This window comes from Orbicella franksi, chromosome 4, assembly GCF_964199315.1.
Source record: "Orbicella franksi chromosome 4, jaOrbFran1.1, whole genome shotgun sequence".
Lineage (NCBI taxonomy): Eukaryota > Metazoa > Cnidaria > Anthozoa > Scleractinia > Merulinidae > Orbicella > Orbicella franksi.
In genome coordinates, this window is record NC_138148.1 from 2,947,427 (window position 1) to 2,958,105 (window position 10,679).

General features: G+C 37.9%; 2 protein-coding genes across 5 annotated transcripts; one reads left to right on the forward strand and one right to left on the reverse strand.

Moving 5' to 3' along the window:
• Positions 1-413: 413 nt before the first annotated feature.
• LOC145485931 (lysosomal proton-coupled steroid conjugate and bile acid symporter SLC46A3-like) lies at positions 414-6,193 on the reverse strand. Of its 4 annotated transcripts, none has more exons than XM_081464596.1 (5): positions 5,351-6,193; positions 3,985-4,236; positions 2,955-3,038; positions 1,660-1,816; positions 414-766 (listed from the first exon to the last, which is right to left on the reverse strand). In XM_081464596.1, the coding sequence occupies exons 1-5, from the start codon at positions 6,147-6,149 to the stop codon at positions 703-705; spliced, it is 1,356 nt and encodes a 451-aa protein (XP_081320722.1). In that variant the 5' UTR covers positions 6,150-6,193; the 3' UTR covers positions 414-702. The 4 variants fall into 4 exon arrangements, 2 of the variants coding, with proteins under 2 accessions (XP_081320722.1, XP_081320723.1); XR_014049240.1 differs by lacking the exon at positions 414-766 and adding an exon at positions 1,927-2,101 and having other exon boundaries at positions 1,728-1,816; XR_014049239.1 differs by lacking the exon at positions 414-766 and adding an exon at positions 1,927-2,133 and having other exon boundaries at positions 1,728-1,816.
• A 36-nt stretch (positions 6,194-6,229) lies between these two features.
• Positions 6,230-10,524, forward strand: LOC145485933 (protein FRG1-like). Its single transcript, XM_081464598.1, has 3 exons — positions 6,230-6,608; positions 8,395-8,614; positions 9,578-10,524. Exons 1-3 carry the CDS (start codon positions 6,260-6,262, stop codon positions 9,789-9,791), a joined length of 783 nt encoding a protein of 260 aa, XP_081320724.1. The 5' UTR covers positions 6,230-6,259; the 3' UTR covers positions 9,792-10,524.
• The last annotated feature ends 155 nt before the right edge of the window (positions 10,525-10,679 follow it).

Here is a 10,679-nt window from a genome sequence, read left to right on the forward strand (position 1 = left end):
TGCTTTGTATTATTTTCTTGTTTTTAGAGTACAGTACAGCCTTGTCTAATTTCAGTCAGTTTTATCCAACTTTCTCCAGTCTCAATTTTCTGATTTTTTTCAATGGGTTAAATAGGTATTGTGTTGATCCAGTCTTCAGCTGCACAGGCAGCACAAAAAATTGACGAAATTTATCATTTGTTACCTTGTCTATAACTTAGCATAATTAATGAGAAGAATGTGACTCACAGAACACTGCTTACTTCAGAGAGCCACATTCCACTCCATAAATCATAATTACCCTCATTTCTTATATTTTTTATGAGTCTGGACTGCTAGAGGAGTCAGTAAAGAACATCATAACATGGCTAGTCAATCTGTACATAGTACTTTTACTAACAGGTCATAAATATTCTGATCAGTGCCGTAGCAGTATGAGGTGAACTGAGGCTCTTGCATCAGGCCTTTTTTTTGTTTTTGTTGTTGATTTTGTTTGTTTTTTGAAGAGGGACAGTAACATACTGCTAGCAAATAAAAAAGAGAATTTAACTGTGGTAATGGCCTCAGTCATAATATTTTTTCTGAATACAGCCCTGTTGATTATTGAATTAATGTTGCGTCAGTGAAACAATCTAATGCTGTTGTGGCTTAGTTTCTGCATCAGGACCCTGATGCTGCCTTGGCAAGTTCCTTGTTGCTATTTGCAGAACTTTCCAGATCTGGTTATTGAACACTTGTGTCCATTGTCACGTAAGGATTGCTGCGTTGCTCTAACATATACAACCATCTACATGAAAAAAAAAAAAAAACCAACAACAACAACAACAACAACAACAACAACAACAAATCAAACAAACATTGGGGGGAAAGGTCACTAAGGTCATAATACCTATAAGACCTGTAAGATATGCACTTTAGTGATTGTAACAAGAGTGTCTGTCTCTAGCTGTCCTGGGTAAACAAATGTGTCTCTTCATGGTCTCAATATTTCCACATACCTAGCGCTGTCTGTGTTAATACATAGGGATGTCTGAGTTAATACCTAGGGATGTCTATGATAATACCTAGGGATGTCTGTGATAATACCTAGGGATGTCTGTGATAATACCTAGGGATGTCTGTGATAATATCTAGGGATGTCCGTGCTAATACCTAGGGATGTCTGTGATAATACCTAGGGATGTCTGTGATAATACCTAGGGATGTCTGTGATAATATCTAGGGATGTCTGTGCTAATACCTAGGGATGTCTGTGATAATATCTAGGGATGTCTGTGATAATACCTAGGGATGTCTATGATAATACCTAGAGATGTCTATGATAATACCTAGGGATGTCTGTGTTAATACGCAGGAATGTCTGTGTCAATACCTAGGGATGTCTGTGATAATACCTAGGAATGACTGTGATTGATTGATCTTTATTTGCCCCATAAATTCATCAATTTACAGCGATGTAATTACAAATCATATATATTTCATAGAGTACGAGTTCCCAACAAACCCTGTTGGGCTTACAAGGAGAGTCCCTATTAATACCTAGGGATGTCTGTGAAGACATCTGTGGAGCTTCAAAAAGCATTTGTTTACTCATACTCATGCTAGCTTGTGATTGGGTTGGGGCAATCTGGGTACACCACACAACAATACACATGTTGAATATTAGACATATTTACTCACGTAAGCAAGAAGATAGCAATAACATTTAGCCCTGACATTAAAAAGTAACAAAATCCTGGAAGCCATTCCACCGTGGCACTGTAGATATTGTTAAAGATGATGGAAGCTAAAAGTGTGTCCAGCACTTCCAAGGATGCAACAAGAGCAAATGTCGTACCTGCAGAAACAAAACTAATTTTAAAAACTGAAGACTAAACCCATCTGAGTTGCTTCATCTAAGGAAGGCTGTCAGTAACAAACCAACTCATTGGAAATCAGTTCGCATACCATAAGCTGAACTGGGAGGGAAGAGAGTGTAGAGAAATCATCTCCATTTTCCAAACTGCCAATGAACATTTATTACAAAAGCTCGATGTGCAAACTTCTGCTTTCCAGTTCACAAAGGAAGAAGTGCTCGTCCTCATAGCTCAGTCTGGCTGACAGGGCACGATTCCATCACAATCTTACAAAAACATACAGTGTAGAATAACTGTCCTACAAAAAGTCAACAAAACTTTACATGCCTCCTTTGTAAAAGAGTCATTGATCAAGGATTTGAGTTAGCCTGAGTGGGGCATCAGTTTTTCTGCTCCAGCTCATTATGTGGTTCCCACTTGCCACTAGCTTGCACATGGAAGGTTAAGGAACAATATTATTTATGATAGAGGATTCTGACAAGATAGTTGGTAAAGAAGTGGCTCTTATCAATCAGGGGACAGGGTTCTGTAAGTCGACTATGAAAAAACTAGCAACCAAAAGTATGGTTGGTAATAAACTCTGCCCCACAAGAAGCTGTCCCTCTGAAGTACTGTCAGGGAAACTGAACCCTCAGAGCAGTTTTCAATTGAGTACCATAACAACAAAGCCAAACCAATTATTTACCAATTGGACTTCTCAGCCAATCTCAAACTAAAACCAAAGTAATTGCCTAATCACTTGTGACACTCGATTGCCAAAAACTGCTTTATAACAGATGTGCAAAGTTAAGTTTCTAATTGTCAGAGCAAAGTCACTTTGCTCCGACAAAGTCCCAGGGTGTAATAACGACTGATGATGATAACAGTGGCTCCTTTAAAGGAAGAGGGGAATGAATGTGATTTGGTATTCTCTGAGTTACAATGTAGAGGTTAAAAGTAAAGTCTGTGTTGGGCCAAGTGGTTCATACTGCCCAAACTTACACTGGTTCCCATAGCATTGAGTAATTAGGTGTATTTCTACTTCCCCTGGATGGAATGCTAGTCCCATAATAATTTTATTACTTTTAAGTAAAATTTTATAGCATAACACAAATCATAAATATCAAGTGGCTGACTTACCTAGCTCAGAGGATTCCACTTGTTTTGAAATGATTGATCTCAGGCAAGGTGGCGGGATTCCAGCACCTACAGCAATCAGTCCACCTACAAAGAGCAAACAGCATTACAGTAAAGGCATTTTCAATCATTGTTGTGGTGTCTGAGAACAATTTCTAACTTTTTATCTTTTCACCATCATCTAACTGTACACAACCTGATAAAAACCTCCATTTTAACTTTAACTTGATAATGAGCTTGGAGAACACTGTTTTTTATATTTGTCGAAATGTTATCAGCATAATAAGGTATTTAAGACCTTTAAATTTCTTTTTTTTCAGGGCCAGCTTATTGTTTTGCAAATTTGAAATTGCTCTGAACCTCCACTAGAGATGTTTTTTAAACTTGTTTCTCAATAGTTATGCTTAGCTACAACTTGGCTACAACTTGGCTATCACTGCTGACCTCTGTTTGAGAGGCAAAACATGCTGTAAGCCATAAATGGGAAAAATTTGGCTTTGTGAAACAAAGCTGCTTTAATTTCAAGTTAATGAAGATAAACTTACAAAGACAAATCTGCCTTGCAAAGGCGAGGGCAGAAAAATCGCCCAAAAGAAAAGTTGCTTAAATTAGGATAATGATAAAGTCAGATTTAACATGAAAAATATGGCAAACAAGCTGTTGCCCAATTTATGAAAACAATACTGAAACCTGAGGCAATAAGACATTTAACTATGGAGGTGAATTGGGGTGGAGGATGGAAAAATTTGTAACCAGCAAAGGTGCAACTTAAAAGCAAACTGTTTCCAAAACCATTGGTTTTACAACATCACATACGCCATGTATGTGACATCAAATGAAACCTTAGATGGGGGCAGCTTGATTCAACATAGGCTGCCCCAATCATTCAACCCTAAACCATCTTGGTGAAAAAAAGATTAAAATGAAAGCAAGCAAGAGCAAAGATGTTTGCTTTGCTCCAAATAAAAGAAAAAGATAGGCAAAGGCATAAAACTCTTTATTCATGAAACAAATAAATCACACAAATACTTACCAACAAACATCATCCATCTGTTTGATGAAAATCCAATAAAAAGATAAAAGCCAGTAGCTATGAAAGCACCAAAAATAGCGATGGAAAAATCAGACCACTTGAGAACTTTTGTTAATAGTGGTATTCCTAAAACCACTCCAACACCTTTGAGAAATAGAAACTCAGCAAAAAAGTAACCAATAAGTGATGGACTGAAGTTCAGTGGGCTGTGCTTGCTGTCGAGGACAGTAATATCACCAATAGCACCAAACACTGAAAATATTAAAGCACAGAACATTTGGTGGGATTCATTAAGAACATTGTGAATAAAGAGCTGACAAAAAAGCCAAAATTTATGAAGATAAGTAACGAAAAGAATAAATTTCAACTTAACTTTAGGTGGGTATGTGGGGTTAATGACCTTTGAAAGGTATAGGTACTGTTAGTTGTTTATCAGACGACGATCGAATAGTATCCCATGATGCAATTTTCTACCTACACGACGCAACATCGAAGTTATCATGGATTTCAGTGTGAAATAATGTGGTTTTCTCTGCGGTCTGTTTCTTATTTTTATTGCAGTAAAAGGTTAGAAAAGTGCATTATTTAGATCTTTGACACGATTATGATGATTTGTAAGTGTTTAAGAGCGCAGCCTTATAATAGTATTCTTGTCTTTGATTGTGCTATGTGACTATTCGCATCACAAAGTGTTTATTGACCCGTAACAAGGTCATGAATATTCGCTTTTCTTTGCACAGTATTATAACATCAGACAAGAAAGCTTAAATTCACTGAAAGCCACTCAATCAATCAGTCAATTGGTCGGTCGGTCTGCCAATTGGTCGGTCAGTTGGTCGGTTAGTCGGTTGGTTGGTCAGTCCATCAATCAGTCGATCCCTGCTATTTTGCTTGCAGTCTAGAAGATATGTGTTCTCTAGCCTCTTTATTGACTGACAATACTTCACACAGTCAATTCAGTTGCTAGTGTTCTAAGGTCCCCTAATGGTTAACACACTGGACTCTGGATTAAGCAGTCTGGCTTTGAGCATTGGCCAGGGTCATTGCATTGATTTATTGGGCAAGGTAGTTTATTCACAGTACCTCTCTCCTCCCAGGTGTATAATGGGTACTGGTAAATTTAATGCTGGGGATAACCTTGTGATGGACTAGCATCCCATCCAGGGGGAAGTAAAGATATCCCTAGTCACTTCGCTGTCAAGGACTGAATCTCTAAGAGTGTGTATAACACAGCGGAGTCGTGTAATCAGGTCAAACAGACCCTTATCATATAAAGTCCATTGTTTTGTGTTTATGATTTGATTGACTGGTTTTCTTCTCAGTTTGACAAGTCGCACTGTAATGATTGATAACAAAAGCTACTCACATAGTACAATCAAGAAAAATATGCCAAACATGATCACCAGTAAATTCAGTCTCTGATGTTGGGGTCGTTGCTTGGATAAAACTCGAAAGCAAGCCTTGAGGTGATTGTGGACAGCAACTAACGCCCAGTTTCCTTCCTGATCTTCTTCGGGGAAGTAAGACTCTGGAAGAATTAAACTAACGTAGAATATAACGACAACGCTCAAGCCTAAACACAAACCGAATGCCGCCATAAAGCCCTGATGTTCTACTAACACGCCACCGATTAAGTTACCAACAGTGCCTCCTAAAAATATCATGGACTCCAGAATGGCTACTCTCAGAGTTCGCTGAGATTTATCAGTGATATCAGAAATGTAAGAGAAAACACCAAGAAGTGTTGTAGCAAATCCACCAAAGAAACCCGAAATGCAGACTCCGATCAGGATGAAATTCACGTCAAGTGAAAAATACCCCACATTCAGCATGTAATTGATGTACAGTAGAACGCTTCCAACGGAAGGTAGAATTAGCACTGTTTTACGGCCAACTTTATCTGACCAGGAACCCAAGATCAAGGAGGCAGCAATAGAAGGTACCATCAGAGAAACAGATTGATACAAAATCCATTTCGACGTTTTTTCGTGCACAAAATCTTCTTGAGACTTGGTCAGGTTTTTGCATGTTTCGGCGTCATACTTATCTTGACAGATCTTGTTGAATGCTAGTTGCTGCGCAAGTTGAACGGACATGATGGTGCATAGCATGTAAAAGAAAAGAACAGGCTCTACTGTAATTTTCCGAAAGTCTATGATCGCCATCTTGTTTCTTGTTTGAACTGGGTATAAACGAGATTGCTCACATCAAGTAGAAGTGTTGCGTTGTTAACTGCTGTTGGTAACTTCGCGGGCTCTACTCCGTTCTTTTCAACATGGCGGATAGCTACAAGCAAGTAAAGGCTGGACGTCTAAAACTGAAGGGATTAGGCGATAGCTCTCAGAAAAAGAAGCATAAGAAGAAGAAACGTGAGAGGGAACTAGAAGAGCCAACAGACGTCGATGCACTTCGCCATGGAGGATGGAGAAAAGTCGAGAACTTCCAAGAAGTTACCGGTAACATCGCTTTACAAACTTGTAAGAAATCTTATGTGGAGGCATTAAACACTGGTCTGTTTACTGTTGGTGAACTTAGAGATGATGGCGAGAACTCGCCGGCTCCTGTTGAAGTTTTTACAGCTGTTCCATTGTCCGACAAGAAGATTGCATTAAAGTCAGGCTATGGTAGGTAACAATACATGTCATATCATCACTTATCGCCCAACCTCGGTCTGCCATAACCATCACAAGCGCCTTCCTCTCGAGCTTTGGTTCTCGAGCTTTTGCTGTTTCCGCTCCTGAACTCTGGAACAGTCTACCTGTTTCTATCCGCTCATGTGACAATCTAAGTTCTTTTAAATCTAAACTCAAAACTCATCTTTTTAAGAAAACTTATTATTCTTAGCGATTTTTACTTTCTATTACTTTCTTAAATGCACATTTTTAATTATTAGGATTAGTACAGATCATTTTGGCGAATTGTACAGCGCCTAGAGCAGGCATGGATAGGCGCTATATAAATATTTATTTATTATTATTATTATTATTATTCCTCTGGAAATAAGATGCTGATCACTGTCATGGAATGCACCTGAACTAGAAGCCAGGGGTTTCAACAAAACAATGGCCCCCTGTCAGCTGAACCCCTTCTAACCCCATAAAAAAATCAACAGGAAAAAAATTTAAAAGCCCAGGGCTCTGAATGGGACCAATTCATTAATTCATGTTAAACTCATCAACAAACAATGAGCTTAGGGAATGGTGCCTAAAAGGCTGATGGAGCCCAAGAGCAAACTAAACTGAGCATGTGAGGTATCCATGACAACCCTGTGAGCTGCAACCACCAGGCACTGTCACACTGAAAAAATAGTGGAAACACAGGAAACTTACCACATACCTACCCTCAAGCCAAAGGGGGATGGGTGGGCTGCGAGAAAAGCTTAATGAGCATTGTCCAGCAGCGAAAAACACAGAGAATGATTTGACATCCGAAGCTGAGCTGTAAAATCCAGGCGCCCCTGCAAAAATCCCCTGGCCACCCTGAACTCACTCTGAGGGAGACTGCTGGCCAGCAATCTTGTTACGCGTTTAACTTAGCCTAAATTACATTTAGCCACATTGAAAGTTCCAAGAGAAAGGTCAAAAACCTGCCTTGTGTCCTCCATCTTGGAAATTTCAGATAAGCTTAATTTTCCTTGAACATTCTGTTGACTTTCTAGCAGGGTCAGTTGTGGGGACCAGTAGGGGGTCAGCTGACTGGAGGTTTCAGTGTTTTATTGAAACCCACAGGCAAAATTTACAGGGGGTAGGTTTGTGGTTGAAAAGATCATCCATGTCCAAGATACAGAAATGGGTAACTCGTCAATGTAGGCTTGTGATTTACAGTATCTGTGGAAACTGTAAAAGTAGCAGTCAATCTGGTAACGATCTGTAAAATTTTTCTAATTATCCAATCATAATAGGAACTTAGCTTGTTAACATAATTTGTGGATTGCCAGGCACAAACATTTTGTCAATTCGTACAACTTGTGTAAATAGTGAAAGCGTTTGAAGAGCCACTCACAATCTGTTAGTTGCAACCCAAGTAAATGTGTAAGCCAAAGAAGATACAAAGTCCTGTAAATGTTACCTGAAGAACTTGAACATGACTCAGTCGTATATCTCTTTCTATAAGTGTGAGCTGCGAACTATCATACCTCGTAACACACCAAATTTTGTCTTGCAGAATGGATAAATAAACGTAGTGAGCAAAAATAAATCATGCCTGTTTGGGTGCATTGGACAACCCAATTTTGGTCATTTGGAGCATTATCTGTTATCTAGATGTACTACATGTACCAAAAACAAAATTCTCACAACCAAAGTTAAAAGAAATGTATGGAAATCAGTCAAGAGAGTCTGAAACTACACAGAGCACTTGCTGACAAACTTACTCTAGTGAGTCCATGGCTGATAAATTTTTGTTCTATAGGAAAATACATGTCTGTGAATATGATGGGAAATGTCACTGGTCGATCTGAAGCTATTGGCCCTCAGGAGCAATTTGAGTGTGTATTTGAAGAGGATAAAGTTGCTCTTGAAACATATAATGGCTGTTTTTTGTCTGTAAATGAAGATGGACATCTCTCTGCAACCAAAAAAATTGTGAGCGAAAAGGAGACATTCCACATACGGACCACTGTTCCAAAAGTGTAAGTGGAACCATTTTTTATATTGGTAACTGTGAAGTAACTGTTGTGGTTTGATTGTATTTGTTTGAAGTTTTTCAAGGAAGTTTGTTTTTTTCACTTCCTCTTGTCTTATGATTCATAATTAAAATCAGGAAGAAAGGAAAATTACAATTCAAATGAAAAGTATATAAACCACAACATGACAGAATGTAGCAGTGTTGAAACAAGGTATTTATTTTTACTCTCTCTGCAAGACTATGGTTATTATTTACTTCTCAAAATGAGAATATAATTATTATGAGTGTAAGTTTTCTATTAGCTGCACCTACAATTGGGAATAATTTCCCCCTCTGAATGGTAAGAATGTGGTTTGTCAGGAAACAGTCGTTAATTATTAAAAGAATCAAAGAACCTGTTGGTGGTATCTGATTAGTTGGCAAGCAATGACATGGATGGCCATTCTTCATACTGCTCCCCAACTAACCAAATGCCTGGAACAGGCTACAAACCTATGAAATTAATGATTTGCATTTCAGTGCAGTAAGTATAATTTTTTAATCAAACAGTTGCTTGTTTGTGATTCAGTGGGTTGCCACCTTATGAGTGATACAGCTATTTGGTAATTCAGAGTTTTGGCTGGCATGAAGCAGTTTTAATTTTTTTTTTTTGCTAGCTAGTTGAAAGTTGCATTCACTGGTTCAAAGCATTTAGTAATTATTACCAGTCCACTGAAAAAAAAAGTCAGGTTGACCTTTTCTATGGGTAAATCAGCTCCTGGTTGGCTTGATAGCACAGTTGGTAGAACACTGCTTCAGTATCAATATCATACCTGAAATTTTTCAGGCTTCTGTTTTAAAGTTGCAGACTTAATATGCATCAGTGTTTGTCTTTAAGTGGTTGTTCTTCTTACAGTTCAAAATACAGTATGGGATAGTAATGATAATTTCAGTTTTACTAAGATATTAACTTCATGGTTTATTGCAGCAAGGTATCTACCAGCAGTCTACCAGAGGATGAAAAGGATCTACGAAATCATGAAATCAGTTTTGTCAAGAAATTCCAAAGTTTTCAAGACAGAAACCTGCGTTTAAGTGAGCAAGAGACAAGCAAACTGAAGAAAGCGAGAATGGATGGAAAGCTTCATGAAGAAATGTTGGACAGGAGAGAAAAGATGAAAGCGGATAGGTATTGCAAATAAAATAGATGAAGGCATTCACATACACATTGTAATAACTAAATAAAGAGATTCATTTTGTTATAGTAAAAGTGATGAATGATGTGACTTTTCACGTTTGCTGTACCTTTATGTTATTCTGTAGCATAACAAGTGGTCCTTTTCCTGGCAAATTTAACCTAGTATTCTTTATCTTTATCTGAAGCATTGGTTCATAGTTAAAGAAATTAATTTTTCAGCCTAATCTAGGGTTTTATAGTGAGTCTTTTCTCTGTAGTAGCATATTCTGATTGTGTCTCTTGTAGTCTCTGTTCCTAATACTGTTTTCTCCTTTTAGTGTTGTAAAGTACTTTAAATTTTTAGAGCCTTGTACATAGTTACATACTATTACTCTGTATGTTAGAACACAGACAGCCCAAGGATGATCATCAGCAGAAAAAAGTAACAGACAACAAGCAATACGCTGTGGAACTAAGATAGGGCATTTTTATCAAGAGCTTTCTAGTAGTTGTACCTCCTAAAACTGATCATAAATGTTCCTTTACAAAGTCCTATAATAAATTTTGCCCTGACTGCCCTTGCACTAGGAGTCTGTCACTCACACTTGGGCTGCCTGTGGTTAAAATCATCCAAAAGTTTTCTTTTTTTAGTCAATGACTAGTTATTTTCCAGCAAACTGTTTTGTTTACAAATGAGAAACATGCATAAGATTTGAATAAGCATTCATAGGGAACATTAAAATTTCATTCTTTGATTAGCCTGTGGAAATTCTCAGAATTTGAATTTTGTTGGTCAGTTGTGTGCTAGAGGACATGACAAGGCTGTTACTGGATGTCAGCAATAATATTTTTTTTACTGCGCATATTATTTCTTGTGAAATTAGATACATTGTACCTGCAGATGTTTGTAGGC

Bases quoted from the DNA above. Each gene is read 5' to 3' on its own strand.
- LOC145485931 (XM_081464596.1), bottom strand. From the start codon at position 6,149: ATGGCGATCATAGACTTTCGGAAAATTACAGTAGAGCCTGTTCTTTTC. The intron at 3,039-3,984 runs GTAAGTATTTGT...TGCTCTTTGTAG, and splicing joins CAGATGGATGATGTTTGTTG to GTGGACTGATTGCTGTAGGT. The intron at 767-1,659 runs GTGAGTAAATAT...TTTTTCATGTAG, and splicing joins ATTGCTATCTTCTTGCTTAC to ATGGTTGTATATGTTAGAGC.
- LOC145485933 (XM_081464598.1), top strand. From the start codon at position 6,260: ATGGCGGATAGCTACAAGCAAGTAAAGGCTGGACGTCTAAAACTGAAG. The intron at 6,609-8,394 runs GTAGGTAACAAT...TTTGTTCTATAG, and splicing joins TGCATTAAAGTCAGGCTATG to GAAAATACATGTCTGTGAAT. The intron at 8,615-9,577 runs GTAAGTGGAACC...GGTTTATTGCAG, and splicing joins CGGACCACTGTTCCAAAAGT to CAAGGTATCTACCAGCAGTC.